Source organism: Larimichthys crocea, unplaced genomic scaffold (genome assembly GCF_000972845.2).
Source record: "Larimichthys crocea isolate SSNF unplaced genomic scaffold, L_crocea_2.0 scaffold271, whole genome shotgun sequence".
NCBI classification, from domain to species: domain Eukaryota; kingdom Metazoa; phylum Chordata; class Actinopteri; family Sciaenidae; genus Larimichthys; species Larimichthys crocea.
The window spans coordinates 446,920-471,098 of record NW_020853581.1 but is presented as its reverse complement, the minus strand read 5'-3'; the positions used below and the strand labels follow the sequence as shown (position 1 = coordinate 471,098).

General features: G+C 39.9%; 1 protein-coding gene across 1 annotated transcript; it reads right to left on the bottom strand.

Moving 5' to 3' along the window:
* Nucleotides 1–1,849: 1,849 nt before the first annotated feature.
* si:dkey-192p21.6 (heparan-alpha-glucosaminide N-acetyltransferase) lies at nt 1,850–20,783 on the bottom strand. Its single transcript, XM_027275999.1, has 15 exons — nt 20,777–20,783; nt 20,599–20,668; nt 20,430–20,496; nt 18,266–18,348; nt 15,210–15,286; nt 13,950–13,980; nt 13,691–13,851; nt 10,542–10,654; nt 10,250–10,371; nt 9,472–9,595; nt 9,306–9,392; nt 7,594–7,671; nt 4,208–4,278; nt 3,013–3,125; nt 1,850–2,031 (listed from the first exon to the last, which is right to left on the bottom strand). Exons 1-15 carry the CDS (start codon nt 20,781–20,783, stop codon nt 1,850–1,852), a joined length of 1,386 nt encoding a protein of 461 aa, XP_027131800.1.
* Nucleotides 20,784–24,179: the final 3,396 nt, after the last annotated feature.

Genomic DNA, 24,179 nt, shown 5'->3' with positions numbered 1-24,179 from the left:
CTTTAATACTCATGTATATATCTATATAATTCTTGGCAGTTTCAGGAACACACCAGTTTAGCCCTGTACCTTATTTAAAATCAAGTTATTGCTTAGAAATGTCCAAGAAAGGGTCTGTCCCCTTCAAGATATCATGTTGCACTTCTATGGATACTGTACTCAAATGTTCCCTTACACCGTATAGGAGAATAAATGCTGTATCAAGGGAGAGTGTGGGGATCATTATGTGATATGAGAAGCTGAGCGGTCTGCTTGAGAAGATGTGGGATAAAGTTTCTATATGACAGACTATAGGTATCCTGAGACATATATTCTCAATGAGAATCAATAGAGACGAGGAAATGTGGTGGTGTAGTCATGGTATGTAGAACCACAACTGTATCTTATGGGCTTTTTTAGACCATGGTAGAGTGACAGCAAGTTTAGAGCAGTATATAGTGGGTTCAGCAGAAATTCAATCTGAAATATAAGCAGAATATTCATCACTTCCACCGTCTGAACATTGTCATTTCTACCGTCTTGATCTTTATTAACAACTGCTTGTGGCGTTTAATGGATTTTGAACTCATCACGCTGCAGTTACTGTAAGTCAGAGTGAGTCAGCTAAATGTTTGTATTTAAATAAAAGCTTCATCATTGCATGAAAACATACAAAGATATCTTTAGACCTCCGCGGTGAGGCTGTATTGATTTCATTTTCATCTCATGAAGATGCAGCTCTGTGTTTCCATTGCTGGCACAGAAGTTTATGAAAGCAATTATGGACTTGAGTCCTGTTCAAGAAGGCAGGATGCACCTGCAGGGATTTGAACAACAACTTCTGTTCGTAAGACAATTAACCAAAACCACTACACCATATTACAAAATGTTATTACGCCTACTGAGGAATGTGTAATCTGATTTCACTCTGGAAGAAGACCACAGTGTTGTTTCATTTCATTAACTAGATGGTCATTTCATGATCGACACACCACCTGACCTGATGTGTGAGTGTGCTCAACACTGTCATGTATATGTTCTGCAAAGAAATATCTATAGATCACTCAACCTGATTGTCAACCATGTGGAAATATTATAATCATGTAAAAAAAATAAACCTGTTTCAGTAGGTAAGCTTTGTTCATTAACTATGTAAAATGTAACGCGTGTAAAAGGGCTCAGGCTCCTTGAGGGTGCTCGTCTGATAAATTGGATTTGTGTAATTTCCTTGATTTTCTAATACAATGAGTGCAAGAGGTGTCTGTCCCATTAATGACACTTCTTTGTGAGCTGTGCATCTTGACCCCTATTAAAGTACTGTCACTCGGACAGCAGATGGTACACACACACACACACACATGCACACACACACAGAAAGAGAAGGAGTGGCCATGGCAACAGACTCATAATGGCTGGCCTGGTGTGTAGTGGAATCACTCGGCCTAATTTGTTAAGTACCACCTCAGTATATTTGATTTAATCAGTCTATTCAGTGCACAAAACAAGTGGCATCAAATAAATCCTCAGCTGCCCACACTGACAGCAGATCAGACGTCTTCTTTTAGAGTAGGAACATTTTCCCCCTGTGCTGCTGCTTGTGTAGGATTAAAAGTTTATTCCTCTGAGCTGCTTGATTTTTCAGATGGCTTGGATATCAGCATTAGTACAATTCATTCAGATGTACGTGGGTTGGTTGTCCATCACTGAAAAGTAAACTAAACTGATACGCCAAGAACAGTCGGACAGATTTTTTTTAAATCTCCCACAGATGTTATAATAATTTATATACCTGAGCATGAATAATGTTTGTTTATAACTGAAAAATAAGATAATCTACAGAATAAAAAAGATGACAGATGATCATGCTGGTTTATATTTTGAGGAAGAAGTTTTTCCTGTACAGCATGTAAGCAATGAGCACCCACAGAGCTGTCCCCCACAGACTCTGGAAGAGCCACTCCCAGTGGCTCTCCTGGAAGCGCATTTCCCAACTGAACGGAAAGTAGAAACCCAGTAGAGAGTGGCCAACATATACAAAGATGGAGTTCATCCCTGAATGGGAAAGAAAAAGAGACAAACAGAAGTCATTATTGAACAGGGCTGTTTAAAAGGAAAATAGAGTTAGCCATGCTAGTTTGCGCTCACTCACCCTACAAAACAAACACATGCTTTTACAGTTTTGTAACATGAACCCATGCAGCTTAATCTTACAGTATATAAAATCATGGATACTAAAAGTTTGTTATTACAGAAGATGAATAAGCAGTCAGCTTGGTTAGTAAGTTAGTAAGTTGCCATGGAAGTAGATCCCTGTTAGCTACAACAGATAATCTGTCAGGGTTTATTACTGTATTTTTCTTAAGTTGGACTCTGGCAAGTATTTTAAAATGAATTATGATGTGAAACTGCAGTTGGCATGTTTCCTAAAATACTTCAGTGGAGGTAGTGAGTGCAAAGTTATCTTAAGACATTGTCAAGACGGCTGCAATTTTGAGAATAAGAGATTACACTGATATTTTTATCATCTTTAAAGTGAAGACACATCCAGAAGATACGGCGCATGCGAATGCAGGCTCAATAGTGTCTCTCTCTCTGTCTTCTGTTTTGCTCTCTGCTGACTCCTGAGGTAAATATCTGGCTCTTTAGCTGCTAAATGCTCCACTACGTTCAACAGCTAAATGCTAACTAGGTCGGCTGGGAAGGTAGCACACAGTAGATATATGGAAATAACATTTATGAGAGGGGTGAGACTTAACCAAAACAGTAATGTTTCACCCTGGAAAACCAAATCAATGAGCTGAAAGACAATAAAATGCTTAATAGAGCTGATTAGAGCTGCAGTGTAGAGCGATAATTCTTTGTGGGTTCATTAAAATGTTAATATAAAATGTTAATTATTGCCACTTTAAGAAATTAAACACAATGATTGACAGGTTTAATGTGTTTAAAGTGTGCCAATCAGGTTTTTATTATAACCAAAGTATATACACCACTAAAGCACACTGAGCTATTTGAATCGTGAGTAAACAGTACCTGGGTATATGAAGGGCTGTCCAGCCCACCAGCCCTTCACATCAGTGATAAAGTACATGCCTCCCAGCAGCAGGAAGGAGAAACAGCCCATACACATCACATAGGACAGCGACCTGGAGAAACAGATCATCAGCCATACTTCACAACAGCAGTATTTGGGAATCACTAAAATGTTAGTAGTGTGGTGTGAACAAGGGTGTAAAAACACAGGGTATCAATCTTGTTCTGCAGATAAATAACACCCAGGGGTCTCGAGCCAATCCAACAAACTGCAGGACAGTTTGCTGAATTGGTCTAAAGCATCAGCAGTGGATCCTTGGCACGTGCCCCATGGAGCCGTGCCAGCCAGTCATGTCCCTGTCTGCTCCTAAGTGCAAGAATGTTTGATGTAATATCATCTGATGTAAAATGGCTGCCTCCCGAAGCCTCCTAGCAGTGGGCTTTTTTATTTTTTATCTCAGCTGAAGTGGGGGCCAAAAAGGACTCTTGGCTGGGAGTTAATTACTTCTAGACATCCAGGCAGGGACTTGTACTCAAGAGCTCAATAACCTGTGCATGATGAACTGCCTATAAAAGCCAGGCAGGTAATGGCGAGGGATGAGCACAGCGTTAGTGGGGGCCCCTGTGGAACATCATGAAGAATTTGCTTACACATCACAGATGAAATGGTATTCTTCCTGCTGCAACATTAAAATGATTCACATCATATTAAGGGGAATGTGGGAGTGGAACAAATGCACAGGTCGTAAAGTAATCTGTGTCTGAGGTAGTAATTGTGCTGTATTTCATGCAAAATCATTGCAAACATTTATCAAGATGCCATGTCTTGTTTTTCCAAAAAGGCACATGATATTTTCAGAGCGGTTAGACTACTCTGTGGTTATATAGATGCTTTTCCCAGAGCCTGATCCCATTCCATCACACAGAGCTGGTAAAATGTGTAGTGAGTGCTCCTGGGGTAGGGAGGATAAAACACCCTTTATTTTGTTGGCCATAAGGAAGAATGATCATGTTGGGAGGATGTATAACCGTGCCACCTCACACTCCTGAAGGCCTGGGTGATTATTTACAGTCGTAGCTGTCATTAGAGGTAAGTAAACGCGTGTTTTAGCAGCCTTGATTTGTGCCTGTTGGAAACCCATCCTTTCTTTTGTGAGGAAAAGTGGCTGGATTTAGAGGGTCAGGAAGCACTTACCAAAGGTTTTTATTGACAGGTATAAATCCTCCGTCTCGTGTGCACTTAGAAAGGATGGCTGCAGAGATTCCCTGAGGGTGGAAATGAAACAGATTTCAAATCGATGGAGGGCGATAAAGCAAGCTGTATTGGGCAGCTAAAACGTGAGGCAACAGAATCAAGCGAGTCCGGCAGATTAAACGATTATCTGGGAGTCAGATGAACAAGGTCCATCAAGTCACACACACAATGTCGAACTCCAGTTTGACCATCCGAGCTTGGATGTTGTGCTCTTCAGAGAGAGCCACCTACACAGTCAAGTTGACTCCACAGCCTTAATAACCATAATACAGAGGAAATGTCTATGATCTGATGAACTCTACGTCAATAAAAGCTTTTATTCTCTCATCTGTTTACCTTTACATGTGATTGAGATACTTGAGGAAACATTTTGTGCTCCACAGAGAAACCCAGGGCAGTGGTTCAGAATCCAAACATGCTTGTTAGGTGGATATCCATCATGTGTATAGATGACAGAATCGATGGTGTGGAAATAGCCTAGCCGGGGCTGGATTGAGCCTCCAGGCTATCCAGGCAGCAGGATGTGGGATGGGGCTGGTATGTGGGGCAATCGCTCAATTTCAATTTCTCACTTCTGGAGCCTGATCGTTGGACTTTAATTAACAGGGGCTGTTGTTTGTTAGAAAGAAGATGCATGGCCGCCTCTGAATATCAATCCACCACAGAAATCACAGTACAGTGAACTGTAGTGTAAAATCTTGTTCTTTACTGTATCAACACATTTCTGGTTCTTTGTAAATCTCCTGTGCATAGTATCAATCCTGTGGTTGGGTGCGTGCAGAAATGAGCTCCCTCCTCCACTGAGGAGACCTCCTAATGTCAAGAGCACATGTCTGAAACAAGAAGCAGTTTGGCTCTGCTTCCTGCCTCCCCTCTGAGGTGAAATCGTATTTAAAAAAAGTCAATATCAAGAGCAGACCGATCACTAAAACTAATTTTGCTTTCTTTGTCGGTGAAAACACTTTGTGGGACTAAAAATAGATTCAGCAACAAGATTAAAGAAGAAACCAAAGCAAACATACATCAGCAGAGTATGTGGGATGATTGTTTGCCGTATTCATACTTTACACGTGGTCTGTCTGTTCCCTGAATCAATAAAAAGGGCTAGCTCTCCTCTGTCAACCATTGCAATGTGAGATATATAAACTCTATTTCAGTTAACCAGGATTTTAAGTCCTTGTATTGATTCAACACTAAACACTTTATGTTCCTGACTATGACATCTCTAACATCACAATGTCATAATCTTAAGTAGCACCCACATCATCTATGTAGCATCAGCCTGGGAACGATGAGATACAGTACAATGGAAAAACAGCCTAATGTTTATTTATTTCGTCATGTGTTACTTTATCACTCTGTGCCTCTGGGAGAAGCCAAATGGATCTAATTTATTTCACTTCCCTCCAGTTGCTTGCTCCACAGTGATAGTTAATAAGATTCAACACCAGGAGACATAATGGGGAGATTTGTCATTTAGGAATTGAGGTTAACGATCTCTAATTCTCACAACAGAATTTCAATTGATTCTCACATTTTTCCTGATTAACAAAACAAAATATGCATTCCTTAGACCTCTTATATTGGAGTTACTATGTTAATATTGGAGTTACAGTCCTATTGGGTCATAATACTGTTGTTATTTTGTGTATTTCAACAAACTTTTTTTTTTTTTTGTAATTGCCAATTTTTGCCATGCTAATGATCCAAGCACTATCCACCTGTCTGACCACCACTTTCGTCCAGACTGAAATATCTTAACAACTACATCCCCTTACTTCCTCTAGTAGTGAAAAGTGTTGACAACCATTGGATTGATTGATACAAAAGTTAAAACAGACATTCATGCCCCCTTCAGGATGAATTGTAACCACTTTGACAATCCCCTGACTTTTAATCTAACACCATCATCATCGTTGGTTTATAACCAAATAACTGCTATATGACATTTACTGTACAAATAATAACAAATACTGTGAATTTAGTACTAATTAGCAAGCACTAAACTACAATTATAGACATAATAAACATTATACCTGCTAAACATCAGCATGTTAACAGTCTTCTCAGAAGCTTGGGCTCCATTGTGATATTAGCCTGAACACTTAGACTACACCAACCTGTGATTGGGCTACACAAATAAACTTGACTTGATGCAAGAAACCTATGTGACAGATGTCGTACTGATAAGATAAGTTAAGTTGTTTCCATAATTTAAACAACCTTCATTGTGGTTTAATCACATTAGTAAACAGTGAAGGGACTAGAGAAAAAAAGCACAGCACATACAAACGACTACAAAACTTTAAACTAATGGGATCTGTCTGTCCCCTGGCCCCTTCTTTTCATCCAGCACAGTTTGATTTCAAAGACTGAGCGATGCAGCCAGCTCCTACAGCTCCATCATCACTCCAGGTCAAAGGACTGCCAGTTCAGGATGTCTGCCTCCACAGCACGCAAACTCTCATTAACCCTGTTTTGCAAACGGGCTACTTCTCTGCATCTGCACTGTACGTACATGAAAACAGTGGCCAAGCACAGTTCAGCATCGCCTGGCCTTTCTACATGTAAATCTCATTAGTGCAGACTAACGGCCTCATGTCACAGGTTTAGAAATGCAAAAAGGGCCATCTCGTATAACACTATGCCTCTCCCTGTGGGACACACTCTGAATGAAATAGAGGCCAGCTTGCCTCTTTTTATGTTTTGAGACCACCCAGAATGAACAGAAAATAAATATAAACAAATATAACCTCAAATACTATCTGAGCAGAATTATGAAGATACATGTATATATATTTATATTTATGCTGGACAATCTATTTCTAGATATTCTGTCATATAATTGGTCTGTAAATGTATGTTGGGACTTAAATAATAATTATTTTCCTCATCAGATGCTACTGATTACAGTAACCTGTATATATGCACAAGTCTTCTCATATAAAACCACAGACAGACAGACAGGCAGTGAGAGACAGTGTGTATCCCCCTGAGGCGCCAGATACCCATGTCTGCCCGGAAACACAGTCACACATGGATGTTGTTTAATTGTACTCAAATCACACACGTTCTCCACTAAGTCCTGCTAATGAATGGCTTCGGCAGGCAGTGACTAATACCACAGTGACTGGAAAACACATTGCAGAGTTTACCTACAAGGCGAAGTACAACAGCAAGAACATAAAAGTGCTCAGCTCTGTGTGAGTCATTGAAGCAGGAAGACGTTTTAAGTAATTTGTTGTCTTGGTTTTAAATTATCAATTGACTTTTGTCTTCATTTACTTTACAAGCTGTGTTTAAAAGCTCCACGTCATGTGACGTACCAGAATGATGGCCCACACTAGGAATCGACAGAGGATGTGGAGGTTCGCCCCCTTGTAGAAAATGATAATTCTCCCAGCCTGCGGAGAAGGAGGCAGAGATAAGCACAGTCACCACAACTCAATCATATATTTAATGAGAAATACCATGTAAACACCAACAACCAATGTGTCTATGTGTTGCCCTTGGGTAACTAAATAGGCCTGGGATGTGGGTGTCAATGCTGTGTCCCTGACGTGGCGGTCACATTTCTCCTATCCTGTTGAGCCAGATGTGGGACGTACGTCATCTGCACCCTCTGATTAATTTGGTGATGAAGAATATGTTTCAGCTGAGGACATTAGCATGGGCGAACACAGAGGAGGGCAGCAGACACCTGGCGTGTCGTCTAAGACTCGCTGACTGAAGGGCTCAGTGCTAACCGCCCACTGGGAATTGAGCAATGTGGCTGCTTTTGGATGGCAACTTCCCACAACACAAATGGTTATAAGTGACACTGTCGCCATCAGACAGAGTTTTAAAGATCCAAAAGCTCTGTCCTCACTTTCTGACAACATTTCGTCAATAAAGAAGGGCAGCTGTGCACTTACAATGAGGCGGGAAAAGTCTTTCCCATAATCTTCATTAGCTGTAATCTAGCTATATATTTTTATTAGCAGTTAGTATTGGTCATCACTGATCCTCTCAGTAGAACCTCTGGTATTGAAAAATTTAAATCTTCCTGTTTAATAACACGTATATATGTTAATGAGTAACAGTTATTTTAGAGTGTTGAATCTGCTGGGTTTTTTTTTTTTTGATCAGTAAGTCTTCACAGAGCAAGTTTGAATTAATCTGAATAAAAGAAGCTGCTGCTCTCAGCCAATCAGGTGCCAGTATTTATATTCTAGTGGTGTCTAGCATGACATTTTAAAAATGCCTAGATTTGAAATGTCAGATTTCTGTCACCATTAAAGAACAATAGCAGTGAATAGAATATTGTTTGCCGTATTAAAATAAAGACATTTATGAAACACATTCATTTTCCAAAAGGTTTTTACTTTGTACTTAATATTTATTCCCCATGAAAACATTTTTAGACTTAGAGGGCTCTATTCACAGAATATGTCAAAATTGAAAGATAATATGGATAACTATGTTTTCATTAGTGTATAATAACCTGAAAATAAGAGCAGTTATGTTTTTGTTACCTTAGAAGGAGTCTTTTATATCTACAGAGGCAGCTGGTGCTCTTTCATGATGATTGCCATGTTTCTACAGTGGTACAGTAGCCCAGAAAGGACAAACTAAACACTAGCTCTAGATAGGGATTTTTTATGGGTTTTTTTTTGTTTGTTTGTTTTTTTGCAGATTTTGTGGCCAGCATGGTTTCTCATGAAACAAAGGGGTTGCTATCTATAACTACATCACAGGATTGCCACAAAATCCTACACACTGGTCCTTTGACATTCATTCCCTGAGCATCAAAAATAAAAGCAATTACAAAGCAATTTAAGGGTGACTTGAACATTTAATTAGCTTTCATAATTATTCAATAAATATAATTTTAACTAAGCCAAACTACATATTTTTGCAAAGTACAGTATCATGAAACATTACTAATTTTACAAGCAATAGGAAATTGGGAACTAAATAATAAAATAATATGGATACTTTTATTAGCAATACTCCTGCAGCACTTTCTCTTGCAGGAGAAATATGTGATCCATCTTACCTGCATCCCCAAGAATCCCATGACAATGGAGTTGATTGTACCCAGAAGCCCCTCTGGGTCAAAAGGTTGTGTGGTGTGATACATTTCCTGGAAAAAGCAACATGGATGAGTAAAGTTGTTTTAATGGTGTGTGACTCTAATGACCAGTGTGTGAAAAAGATCTTACTTTGCATGTGGGGTATCGATACATGTTATCACCAAACATCCATCTGTCGACGTACCCTGCTGCGCCTCCAGTGCAGTTTGGGTAAAGACCGTTATCACCGATTCCACCAGCTCCCAAATACCCTCTGATAATAAACAGTATAGAATAATCAGTATTAAAAGAATAAGACCTTTCATAGCATTTAAAAAGTAACAACACAATTAAGGATTAAAGGCTGTAGAAGTGAATTTCAGGAACATGAGACAGATTTAATCAAAGGAAGCTTCTCATGAAGGTTTTTCTAACTGATGGCAAAGCTCACCTCCTGTTTTTATGCTTTGTATGAGACTTATGTTCACCACACATCATCTCACAGTCTACATAAAAATAGAAAACAATCATATGTTGGGGAAAAAAACCCCACAAGAGCTGTGGGAAAAAGCGCTACAATTTGAACTCACTGTATTCTAACACTGATGCCATGCAGGGTCACAGAAAAGGGGGAAAAACCCCCACAAAAGCAGCACAGAGCAGGAGACTCAGAGCGAGGAAGATGGATCCTCTGCCTGCACACCTCTTATTGCACATGACAGACTGAGATTGGCTAATTATGCCCTCTGAAGCATCCACCACAGGCCCATAAATCATAACACCAGCAACACAAGGCGCACACTAACACCTCTGCTGCAGCGCAACAGCCCCAACTGGAGATTATCTCAGCATGGAGAGGTGATGGTGAAATTCACACTTTTAGCATATGTGCACAGCGGATTAATGAGTAGACTTTGCTCGTGCTTACGTGGGGCAGTTGGGTACAGGCATGAGAAATGTGATGCAGAGCCACAAAGTCTCTAGGAGGATGATAATCAGCCACTGTGGCCAATAAAGGACCACATCCTGGACAGGGTTCCACCAGTGATGCTGCATCACATAGGACACAAAACAAAACTGTTTATCTTTTTGACATTTTTAACTTTTTATTTTGGTGCATGTTTGGTCAGTTCCAGCACTAAGAGAGCTGTTTATAAATGTGTTCTTTACGTTGAACTGTGTTAACGACAGACTAAACTGAACTTGACAGAGCTGCTCACCGCTCTCAGTGGGATTTCTTTCTGGCCCCAGAAAGTCTGCAAGAGAGACAGAACAAAGTAGGTGAAGCCAAGACGCTGTAGCACTCCAGGGATCCTCAGCCAGGACCAGGACACTGAAACACAATCAACAACACACTCACATGAGCCCATGATTAATACATGAACTCAGCTACAAGTACAGATATAACTCAGTGGTGTAAAGGTATTCCTGCTGATTTGAGCAAATTATAAATCAGGAAACTGATAAAAATCGAACATGAGAACATCCTCTCAATCATTCCACTACTACTGCTACTTCCTGAAGGACGATGATGGACAGCACGACACACTGGGAAATGGTGTCAGCCTACAGGATATGGACCTGTCAAGAATGTGGGAAGCTAATTAAAGATTCCCAGTTATCTCTCAGTCTCGACAAATTGGGGGGACAGGATTGGCTTGTGGTTGAGAGATTGATGGTAATCTACACATTAGTTAATTGAAAACCTCTTTGCAGCACAAAGTGCAGTAAAAAACAGTCTAATCCCAATCATTGATCGGGACAAATCAAATCAAGGAGGAAATCTCTCCTTTCACAGGAAAAAAGGAAGTTCTTACTTATGACACATTTGTGAAATCTGCAGGTTACACCCCCCAACTAAGATCATTTACACGATCTGTCCCCCACAAAATTGTCACTTAAATAGAAATCACCCTGAAAGTCACAGTTTGAAGGTGAACTGCTGAAAACATCTCTTGCTTCACTTTCTGTAGGTTTTTTGTGTGAAATTGAAACCCCCTTTTGACGTTCAATAACATTTAAGAAGTGAAAGCTCTGCTGTCTGCTTCCCATCTCTGAGCACTTTCAGCAGTAGATTGAATAAAATAATGATCCTATGGTGGAAGTGAGCAGAGCTGAATAAAGCCATCAGAAAGTAGAGCAAATAGCGGAGCCAGGAACTTTTCAAAAGGAGAGTTTTTTCTTTTTTATTTGACCATCCTTTAAAAGCTATTCAAAAGCGAGAGTGTGAATCTGACTTTCTGACCTCATCTTCATGTCACTTATCTTTTCTTGTAACTTGTCACAATCCAAAAAATAATAAACCCTGTCAAACAGTCAGCAATAAAATCTTGAAAACACAATGTCACCTTAAACAAAAGAATATTTTTCTATGTCAAAAATGTCAACCTTCGAGGAGCCAAGAAAAGCAGCCATGTTTTTAACTTCACCACAATGGATTTTTGAGTTTATCTAATGGAATCCATCAAACTAAATATTTTATAATTGTCTTAACCAACAAAATAGAGCGTAAGTCTCTCACTGAAGTGAGGAAAATAAAATAACCAAACTTGGAGTTTTTAAGGTCTTTCACACTGCTTTGAGGATTATTTGGACATCTAGTCGCAGCAGCGTTTATTTGAAATGACTCATAGTTGATGTCAAAGGTCTTCTCTCTCATCTGACATTGAAATGTTTCAACATATTGAACTGATATGACTCCATTCTCTTATTAGATCAAACCCTGGGACTGAACTGTAGAGGACGTCCTTGGAGACAGAGGGCAAAGCTGCAGTTTATGGTAAAAGTCAGCTCCAGCAGCAGCCTCTGCAGCAGCTGCATGGGGCTGAAGGGTGTAACACTATCTGTTTATAATTGTCCATTACCGCAGTGGTTGTTTTTGCTCAATCTGCCCCTGTTAAACGTCCCCTGGTGCTAGATTTTGAGACTGCACACACAATAACAATATTTTTGTTAACCCAGTTACACAGACATCCACCCAGGAAAGTCCATTAGCGCTGGGGAAGGCTAATGTGTGAAAGGCTCCCTGTGCATCCCCAGGTGGACAATGAAATGGGGATTTTCAGCCTGCCTCTCATCTTTGAACCCCGATACAGCTTTTATCACAAATCTGAGTCCAAACACATTTTTCTGACTTTCGTAAATATCCTTGTTATAAAAATTAGGATTACACTGGGGTTCAGATGTTTTAACTCATATAATGTGTGTGTTTCCTGTTTTTTGCATGTCTCGTGCACTTCCCTTATTTTGGACTGTGTTTTACTGAGGATGGCAGGGAGAGATAATTATAAATCAGTAGTTCAAGGACAGGAGAGACAAGGACTTGAGAAACAGGCCTGAGAAGTGTCATTTTGGATAAGAAACATAATGTTCATTACTGAGCAGAAAACCAAAAAAGGAAATTATCAGTGGGGAGGTGTCCAAGACAGTCCATTTTAAGAAAATTTTACAAAAAACAACAGTTAAAGCTTTCTCTGTAACCCCTTTTGTGTATTAAACAACAGTTAAAGCTTTCTCTGTAACCCCTTTTGTGTATTGCACTGTTAAACACTCCTTTTGTACAAAAATAATAAATTCAACTTAAACTTTGATAATTTGAATCCAGTCTTCCTTATTCAAGGATTTTTCTTCAAAAATTCCCGTAACAATCCTGGATATAGTCAACATTTGTACAAGTTGGATGTTGACATTAGGGCTGCAACTAACAATTTTCATATAACTTTTCATACGATTATGATAATTTATTTTTATAATCGATTCATCAATTAGTCCTTCAAAACCGTTTAAAATGCTTGAAACCAAAGCCAACATTAACAAATCAATACCTTCAACAAAAGCAAACACTATTTCTTTTTGTGCACATATCCAGGGTCTTTATGCAGAGCTTAGCACAGATGTAGTCCCAGTTCCCCTAAGAAGATTAAGCAGAAGTCTTGTTTTGTTCAAGCAACAGTCAAAAGTCAGTTTACTATAATGTAATACAAGAAAAAATAGCAATGTATCACATTTGATAAAGTAAAGTCATATTTTGCCAAAAATGACTGAAAGAATGAATCACTTATCAAAATTGTTGCTTATTAATTTCCTTTCAATTATGTAAAGGACCTTGAAGATACTTGGCTGCAGAATCTGTGTCTTTACTGTTCGACACAGAACATCAACACTGTTTAACTGAGCAGTATTTTCCACATAAACAGGTGCATTAACACTAAAAACCTCTTTTTTTCAGTTCTCCTGCTTCAGTATGTGTAATGTGGACATATTATTAGACATGCCAGAGCGTGCGTTTTAATCATTTCCCCCAATGTAAAACAAGGACATCCACATATGATGTGTTGGTTCCATGCTATACTGTATATTTTGCACGTACGTGGTCCGTCCCTTGGAGAGTAGTTGATGAAGCAGAAGCCGAGCATCAGTTGGACGACTGTTCTCCGGGTGATTTTACGCAGAAGCTCTCCGCGGCTAACTCCTTTCCTCAGGATGGATTTGAAAGCCAACACCACTGAAGCCCCGATAAGGAACACAAACCTGAAAGAAATATCAGTGTATCTACAAAAAAAGGCATATTTGTGCACTTTAAAAAATACAAAAAAAAAGAGCTGGACAGTCCTCCTCACCAAACCTACCATGGCATGACAAGATCTGCCACAGTTAGACCTGCAACAAATCCAGAGGCATAAATGAATATCAATGGACACACAGGTACTTGAATTTAATGCCATTATACTGTTCACAGTTCTTGCCCTTTTCTAAACACTGCAATCCAAAAGGTCTACAAGGTGAATTAAGAACAATGTTATGTCCTTAAAGTGCTGCTTCCATCATTAACTTTCAATTTCGGAAAGGTGTGATTAATAAATATCTAGACTCCTGTGACAGTAGCGGCCTTGCAGCAAAGAGAAGATAAATCAAACCACCTCTGAAATCAATACACCCTTGTAGATGTGGCAAAGAGCCTATTATAAAATTTCAATTTAGAAACACCTCTAAAAGGTGATGTGGACTTTTTTTCTTCTTCAAAACTTTCATTATAATTATCCCCAGGTCAGAGACACCTTGCTCACTTTGCAGCCTCAACAATGGCTGCTGCAGCAGGCGAATGCCACTCATTCACTGGCCCCTCCCCTCCCATACTCTCCCAGCTGCCATTTAAACACTCAACCCTCCTCCACCTCATCTCCTCCCTAGTTGTTAATAACAATAAAAATCTATGGATCGTGCCTTTAATTTGGCTCCTATGAGAAATGGCATCCTGTGTTTGCTCTGAGGTGGCATTTATCATAATTAGTGACAACAGGTCAGAAAACGTTGGCGACATGATGAGGACAATGCTGCCTTTGAATAATTGCTTTAAGTTCACACATTAATTTCCTATCGGGCTTAATGTGAAAGAAAGCGTACATTGACATGAGAAGTATCTGCCCCTCTTGTGAAACAGATTGACCACTGTGAGCTGCTGCCCCTTTCAGATGTTAAATCTGCTTGAATAGCAGACATGTTGGGAAACAAAAGGGTGCAGGTTGTATTATACAGTACTATAATACTACACAGACCTCCAGCATTCTTCACCTTTGTTCAGCCAGGTGGCTTTCTTACCAGGCTCCAAGGGTTTGCACTGAGCTGAACAAAAAGCCTACTTCTGCTTTCCTCACTGGATGTGGAATATTCTGCAGAGCATACTACATTTTAATAATCCAGACCCTTTGGAGATATTTAAAATCATGTTAAAAGTCAATGTAGTCCAACAGCCTTATTTGAGCTGGATTTAGTCTCTTGGTATGGTGTCATGGTCAGACCTCTCTCTAGAGAGATTTCAGTTTCAACAGGCTTCCTGGTTAAATAAAGATGAATTTCTTTTTTTATTCAGGTTTTATACTTTACTTAACCATTCCATGGGGCATGTTGAAAGAACCAGTAGCCTCCTCCACCATAGTTCACAAAAACCATCACCGTCAGGGCGAACCTATAAGGAAAATACAATGAGTAAGCACTATAGGTATAATATATGCCAAATCAGGAATAACTGGATTAACCTTCTTGCAGTGGAGTGAGAAATGAAAATATATGAGTGAAAATGGTAAACTGCTTTTAAGCTGTTAAAAACAAATGAAATACAGAATCAAACATCCACATCTGTTTTCTTACATCTAACTAAAACATCTGATCCAAGATTAACTTTTGAATTCAAGTTAAAGAGACCAGAGTAAGGGCCTTTTATTCTGTCACACTCCAAATGCAAGGTAATGCAATCTAAGCATTATGAATCACTCAGGAAATGAACACTTGTCCTTTGGATCTCCTCAAGCAGGAGTGCTGACTAAAGACTTTGCATCTAATATATGATACACTTTATACTTTAGCACTGGCCAAGGCTGCTGAAACACAGCACACGTGATGGAGTGCTTCACTGAATCAGACATTGGAGGGAAAAAGGTGTTTGCGTTGCATGTCAGAAAATGGGCGGGAGGCCATTACACAACACAAACTTGCGGGGGAATGTAAATGGCTGCATGGTCAAGTGGCTGCAGAGGTTTTCTCGGAGGCAGATTCCGTCCTTCCGGCTTCCTAAACACTTGATTTTATGCTTATGATTCATGTGTTATTTAATCAAAAAGAAACAAAAAATATCATCAGGGGGTCTTTAAGAGCCATAACAAGATTAGTACAACCTCTAAGAACAAGACTGTCTGATAAGGTGCACTGTATCTACCTCTGCCTCCTCTTGTTTTTCTGCCCAGATTCAATTAAGAGGTGCACCAAAGCCATTACTGCTCTTTTAGCCCCAACCTGCTGATACAAGATTTTAATCGGCCACTATCATCTCAAAAGGGCTATTAAAGCAGAGTAAACCCTGCTGCATGTGTCTATGTACTCTCTCTCTCTCTCTCTCTCTCTCTCTCTCTCTCTCTCTCTCTCACGCATGCTGGCTATCATTTAAATTTTGACGAACATATCCATTAGTCGCCATAGTGACAAAGACAGAGGTTAAATTGCTAGCCAGATGAGACCTGGTGAAAATCACTGCAATATCAGGTCTTTAGGCCACTTTTTAATCAAAACACTCTGGGTGTCTGTGAATAAGAGCTATGTTTTAGGCAGATTGCATTACAAATGCCACACACATGTGAAACTAGAGGGTGCTAATTATGATTAAGGGAAACTGTAAGTGCTTAATTTATATGATGTGTACTGAGATCATTTTGTTTTATGTTGCACAAAAGTTAATGCAAGATGATGTCCAGGTTGAGGCTCCACAGACTTGTGTCTTGGTTCCTAATCAGGTTGAAGTTGTAAATATCCCCATGAAGCCCTCCTCTGAACATCTGTCACTTCAGTAATAGATTTAATTCATGTCTGGAATCAGTATTCATGATTTATAGCTAACAGATTAGAAATAGACGTGTCTTTCTTGCAGCAGTGACAACTGGTTATGACTCACTGATAGACACTGATGGACTTCTTTGATTCGAATCACTGTACATGCATTACCAATTAGAGTGTTAGCCTAGTACATTTCCCCGTTGCAAATGGATAGTTACACTCTATCACTGAAGAGTATTGAGTTACCTACAGCGCTGGACATATCAAGTAGATGGACACCAAATCTAGTCATAATAAATTGGTACTTGAGTGGAAATGCCAAGGTTCTTTCTTTGTGGCGAAACTTCTGAGTATTTGTGAAACTGAATCGGATGAAAACTTGGAGCTTAGTCAAAATAAGGCTCAGAATGAGTCAGCCACCTGGTGTTAAACGGAACTGACAATCCATTGTTTTGCAGTAATAGTTGTTCCCTCTGTTGTATAGCACTACTAACTACTGACGGTGCGATTTTCCACAGTAAGGAAACCGACGACAGGCTTTTAGCAATGCGGCACAAGATTAAAATCCAAATCCTTTTAGAAAAATTAACATTCAACCATACCCTACTGTTCTCTGTATATCATGTCAGTGAAGCCTGAGCAATGATCAGGAAAACCTTTCGGCTCAGAAGTAAAGGCTTTTGCCTTCAGAAATGTCTCAGCATTTATGGCAGATGACTGATGTGTCTGTTTCTCTGTAGAAAGTTGTTACTTATCAGGAGTATGGATCATAAGTCACAGGGCTGAGGAGGCACACGCAGCGTTAATCTTGAGCCCTGAGTCACAGTTTGATTAAATGCGTTGTCAGATATAAGAATTTCCAGTATTACCAATCTGGACATCAATATTCCACAAGTATCTGCAACCCTGGAGTGACATTTCAGATAATAAGCTTCAACAGGACTGCAGCGGGAAATGTAACTGGAGGGAAATGGAACTGTACCCTTTCCTTGAACCTTTGCAAATTCTGGCATAAATATACTCAACCAATTTGACTCCAAATGAAAAAAAACTAGGTTGAATTCAGCCCATATGCACAGTGGTTTCAGATGGCTTTTCATCCAAAAGGAAGCCACAGATGGAGAAGATGCCAGTCATCTGCTGGATGTTGCCTCTGCGCTGCTGGATTTCCTCTCGCTCTCTATTTTGGCAGGAGATCTATGGCCGTGTGGATGTGTGCTGATATGTTGATGGTATTATTACATCAATTATTTGGCAAGGGGGAGGTCAAAGCCACACCAGCATCCTGTTTCCAGAGAGGCGTGCTTTGTGTCTACCCTGAGGCCACAATTAAGGCTAGCAGGGAGCCCAGATTCAATCACATGCATCACTCCTGTCCAACAGAAACACACTGTTCCAAACCCGAGACGCACTGATATCAGAAATGATGCCCAAAGCTATACCGCCTGATAACAAAAGCTTGGGGGAGCATGTGGCCAGACTGTGACCCCTGTAATTATTCATTATGCTGGGCCTGTAGATCTTCATCATGCCTCTGACGGCTCTAAAAAGAATTAGCATGTGAACTAGCTGCATGTGGTGATAGACTGATAAACAGGATGGTTGTTGATGGCATACATACCCTCGGAAAGTGTCCAGTGAGTGCAGACGTTTTGGTTTAGCTTTAGCGGTATTGGGCTCAGCTTCACAAGCATTCGCTGCATCCTGGAGAAACAATTAAGGGGGTAGACGAAATAATGTCCAGAACCAGTGTGGGTCAAATAAGGTTGCATGACAAAGCAACATTTGTTGACTCATGAGTGTGTTAGGAGATACAGGACACTTCAGGACATATTAAAACAACGTATAAATACAATATCATTAATAAAGTGTCAAATATATTAGCAAAACCTTGCTTACTCACATATCTACCAGGCACAACATTATCATTTATTCGGAATCACGTTTCTAGTCACTTGGTGGATGTAAATCTCATACTCACTCTACTTTTAGTTCTGCTTTGGTCTCCAACAACTTCTGAAGAAAATTTTGCTTCACTGTGATCACTAGCCAGCTGCTAACGTTATCTCTTTTTTGGTATTGGGTGGTAGCATGAAGCGGGTTTATTATTTGTTTTTTGTTTTTTTGCCAAAAACTGCTGCCTGCTTTGGTTGTAATTGTTGATGAAAACACAAATACTGAACCAAAAGAGTAAATTCAAAATAATAAGCTGAAAGACACTGAAATGCTCTGAAGGGAGGTTTGGAGTCAGGTGATATTTCTCTGTAGGTTCGTCTCTATGATTAACTTCTTTCACATAACATAAAGACATCTGATCCAGTGTGTGTAAGATTTAGGGGGATCTATTTACAGAATATGCCAAAAAATTGAATATATGCATGTTGCAGCCAATTATTAGTATTCAGTTGCAACCACACCACTAGATCTCACTAAATCCTACACCTTACTCCTTGAATATAAAAATATTGATTAATGCAGCTTAAATAATTTAACTTTTTTGTCTAATGGCCCTCTTATTTACCTCATGTTGCTTAGACCTCTATTAATAGCTGACTAGTCCTGATAGATGGAATTAAGTGACCCTCCTAATCAGTAGCATTGATTAAATTACATTATATGATTACATTATAATTAAAGTTCTCCCTCTTGAAGTGGTCACATTATTTAGTGTACCTTCTGCAGTTCACCTTTAAATGAAAAGTGGAGCGGTTGAAACAGAGGACACATTCAGAAAAACATAAAACAGCAACATTATAATATACTGCAACAAAAAAAACATATAGTCGTTAATTTTTTAATACTTTACGTAACGATAATTGTTCTGACATGTAAAAATATTGACAAAACCAAATAGCCACATGGGTCAGAATTCTTTAAAATGATGTTGGGCATTTCTCTGTCCCGGGTCATCCTCTGTGCTGTGCGGTGGCGCCTTTTTTTCCTCCTCTCTGTGAAGGCAGCATTGAGATAACTCTGGCCTGTTGCCCTCTCAGTTGGATTATCCTGACTCACTGGCCTCCATGCAGCAGTTTGAAGAGCCAGAGCAGGAAGACACCAACACTAATATGTTATGATGGATCTGCATGCCATCCAGACAGCATATGGAAGACAGAGACATCTTGCTTGGAAGAATAAGAGGAGCCATTCATGCTCACCAAAAATACACAGCAGCTCTTGCCATCAAGCAAGATGACTGGACGGATGCAATGCTCTATCGCTTCTATGTAAGTCTGCTGTACAATTGGCTCTGCTAACATTTGTATCAATCATTCCATTAGTGTCTCCCAAATGGCTTGATGACTGGAATCTCAGAGCAATTTTGGTATGCATCTCTGGCTGTGTGGTTGGCCAATGAAAATAATGCAATATAACTGTTGGATCAAGGCAACGCTGACTGTTTCTTACAGAAGAAAAGCATAAAGTCAATCATGTACTGCAGCGAAGAAATGTAATTGGTGCATCTATTTCCTAACTGTGCTCTTCTGAAGCCTTTAATTTAGTGTAACAGCAACAGGAACTTTCAGAAATAAAGACACCAAACAAAGCTACAATACTTTTTTCTCATCTGCACATTTTCAAGAACAAAATTGTGGTTTTAATGCTGCATCTTGAAGAGGCATGATGATATTCATAACACAATGTTTCGATTTTGACTACTGCTTAAGAACCCATTTGATGAAAATCATTTGATTTGTTTTATGATTGATATAAATTGAATGACTCAACTCATGCATCTGCGTCTTCTTATTGCATTCTATTAAGACATTATGCAGCATTTTACTTACATTATCCACTGAGTACTTTGGGCCTTGGCAGCAAATGGTTTTAATAAATTTCGATGTACAACGCCTCCTGTAAATGAGACAATAAGTTTGAGCTGCCTGGTTCTGCTGGTAGAGTCATCAGTGCAGGATGGTATTTTCATTGTGGATGATGTGAAAAACATATGGGTACCTGTAGATGTAGGGTGCCACAACGAATAAGAGAGCGATTATGGCCAGTAAAAGAGCTGCAACCAGAAGAGCTGGAAAATAAGAAAAGGCAATGTTTACAAATGGATATCGTGTAATCAGACTGTACCACCATACATCATAGACTATCTGTCAGAAGGTCCATGTCAGGAGCTTTATACTGTACATGGCTATCAGAATAGAATCTGACTGGGGATAAAAGGTCTGATTACCAGCCCAAACTGTCTGCTTTACTCGCCTCTGGACTCCCTTGTGGCTCTCTGTCAGTCAACCAGTGTCAAAGGGGATCCCTCAAGTGACAAACAAGAACAAGAACCTAAAGACAAACTATTGGTTGATCCATTAAGTCATCTCAATCTCGCTGGGTAATCTAACCCTGCAGGCATCTGGAAAGGAAAATGTAAGTCTACACTGGGACAAGGACGAGAAAACAAAGACAGAGGAAAAGAGCTGGAGGCATCATAGACTGGGGTCAAGATGAGGTTTACAGTACGAGACAGCATAAATACTGCAGCTGTCTGTTATTTGCTAAATAAATAATGAAATCTACTCAAGAATAATGATTGGATTAAGTTCCTGCATAATGTAGATAGAAATGTACCACTTCATCTGATTTCTACCTGTTTTTCTGGAAACTAAAATGCAAGTTTGCTACATTGCTGCTCACCCATGAGCACAGGCACATTTTACAGCTGTGCTACTGATTATAAAACTATAATACACAGCCACAGGAGATATCAGTATGGTCTTCTTGCGTCAAAGCACAGGAAATAAGGGGGCCGTACATGCAGTGTTTAGTCTTTAGTGGAAAAACAAACAAAAAGAAGCCATTTTAACCTGAGCTGAGTCCACACTATGACATCCACACTGAACAAAGAGTGGTCACTTGATTGCTTTAGAAAAGTCATGGCATCTCTGGCGTCCACTCATAAAAACACCATAAAGCTCTCAGCGTATGAAGAGTAACAACACTAGACCTCTGCAACTGCCGTGCTCGCTCTATTAGTTATTGTCAGATTAAACAGAAAATTAATGGAGGCATTTCAAAACAACCGGATTAAGTTCAGTTCATCGATAATGGTTGCTAAAGTTGAAAAAACACTTAATCGCAGTCAATATTGTGGATTTGTTTGTAAGAATTAAGGCCTCAGCAGGTAACTTGTGGTTTGTGGTACAATGCAGAATACAGTACTAACATGATTAAAGGGTGGATCTGATAGCAGCTGCACAGTAACATATCCTTGAAGAATACCACACAAAACAAATGACCTCATGAAGCCCCACTCCCGATCAATCTGAGTCGCTGAAGTAAACTTTGAAATTCCCCAACAGGGCAACTCTAACCTGTCTTGAGCTGCTGACCAGACCATTACTTAAGCTGAGCAAGTCCTATGGGGAGTTTGTATAATCACCGGTCTGTGGAGCTAATGGAAGCTCATCATACTGTGAGGGGTGCAGTCACACTGACCATATATCTGCTTAGATAATGGCTACTTGGCCTTAAAAGTCTGATCTACAACATAATCTGCAATATTGTTAAGTAGAGTGTACATTATGGAGAGTGACGCTTTCAAAATCCCATTACGCCTTAATCCTTCCACACTCCCTAATGTATTACCCACAATCCTCCACGAGTGAAGCCAGGCCTTCAAAACAAAACAGAAAGGCTTTTCTTTTATCCCTTTTCAAGAAAGCACGTCTTATCTGATCAATACACATCATGTCCCAAGAGATGGATGTGAACCACTGCTGTGTATATGTGGACAAGCCGAGTGATTCTCCTCTTTGCTGACTCAGTTAAGTAGAGAGTGGATCAAAGGTTTGTCCTGATCGTGGACACTGCAGGTTCTTCTACTGTCACCGTGTCTCCCCAGAGCAATCATGTTTACACTAAGCAAGTTCTTCAAAAAACAATGCGACTGATTACTGAATTTCATCATCCTGTACTCTTCATCAGTGTTGTGCACTTACGCAGGTATGCATTGTTTGGTGTTTTAGCCACAGTGTGAGTGCAGCTGGGACCACTGGGGGCCTCTGACATCTGGATCCAAACAGAGAAATGACCACCTTCTCCATATGTCTGACTCCACCTGCATCCAAAACAGGGAAACACTGAGACACTCTACCCTTAAAAGCACATAAACTACATGCTGCTTTCATTTCATCCACTCTGGCATGACATTTCATTAGAGGCATACTCTAAATTACTTTTTCTTTTTCATCCACTTCTGTCGTTTTCCTCTTGACCTGGCTGCAACCAAAAAAGAATCTTCTCATTTCCTTCTCACCTATGAAGCACAGGAGCACCACCTAGTGTCTGCAAACGTAAAGTGCACCCCTCTGTCCTCTCGTCATCTCCAGTTTCAGGCCCCAAAAAACATGCATTACACGCTCATATTGATCCTCTGTTGGGATGACATACTAGCTATCACTTGGAGTGTTTTTTCAAAGGGGAAAAGGAAATCAATAGCTGCACAGTCTGGTTAGAGACCTCAGCATTGATCTAGCAAGCACAAGACCAGACCTCTGAGAGTGCAAAAGAGAACACCAGAGGCCTGTCATGTTGCAACCGAATCTTGGCAACATGTTTACAGGTGACCTCCAAATGGAAAATTCTGCCCCGGTGTCTTGTCAGTACTGATTGTTTATAAATATGGCAACTGTCTTCTCGAGTTAACATCCCCACTGAGGTTTCCACATGACATACAGCTTTAAGCTTTAATTAGCCCTTTTCATCAATATTGGAATGTCAGGTCTTATTAACCCCAAAATGGCTCTTGATCGATACCCAGCGAGGTAGTTTAAAGGAGGGCATCACTCAGGTCCAGAAAAGCAGGTCAGGATTACTCCCCCAGCCCTGTAAATAATCTCACAGACTGCTGATGCAATCATCGGATGCCACCACACTATATTATGTCTGGAAACAAGAGCAATAAACTCCTACAGGTTAATACGAGTAAACAGGAAACAAATCAGCATTATTGCCTCTGTGTCTTGGAGGTGAAATTAACAGCTGGTTTGATGTTATTGATACTCAGAGAGAAACTTGTTACCTGCAAAGTGTTGCGTTCCTGGTCTGTGATTGCACTCGCATACTCAGGGTGAATTTAGTGCTGATAACCACAGATGCATTGTTTCTGTTGGGTTTCACGGTGACCAAGTGCTGGTACACACACTAAAGTTAAAAACAAACAAACAGGTAAAACAGTGACTTATTGTACTTAATACAATCAGAGAGTGTAGGTTAGAGCAGTGGCACCATGGGGTCTCAAGACAAATTTAATGGGGCCATGATGATTAAACATACCAGGATCTAAGGATCAAGGATATATTATGTGGAGTGAAATGCAATACAGTGTGCTACCAAGGTGAAGCTAGATTAATGTAAAAAATAAGGATTAGATAAAAAAGAAAAAGAAAGAGAAAACATGGACAAAATGAAACAAAGAGACAGTATTCTTCACCTGGTAGCAGTAATCTGATGTGTAGAAGACTTGAACTTCTTCTGTCAGCTGGTTATCAAATGTTAACAAAGCCTGGTCCAGTTTCAGGGCGGGTTCTGCA

Excerpts from the sequence above, each read along its gene's own strand:
- si:dkey-192p21.6 (XM_027275999.1), bottom strand. Across the intron at positions 13,981-15,209 it reads TCAACATGCCCCATGGAATG|GTCTAACTGTGGCAGATCTT; the intron begins GTTAAGTAAAGT and ends GATTTGTTGCAG. Across the intron at positions 4,279-7,593 it reads TAGTGTGGGCCATCATTCTG|GGAATCTCTGCAGCCATCCT; the intron begins GTACGTCACATG and ends TTCCACCCTCAG.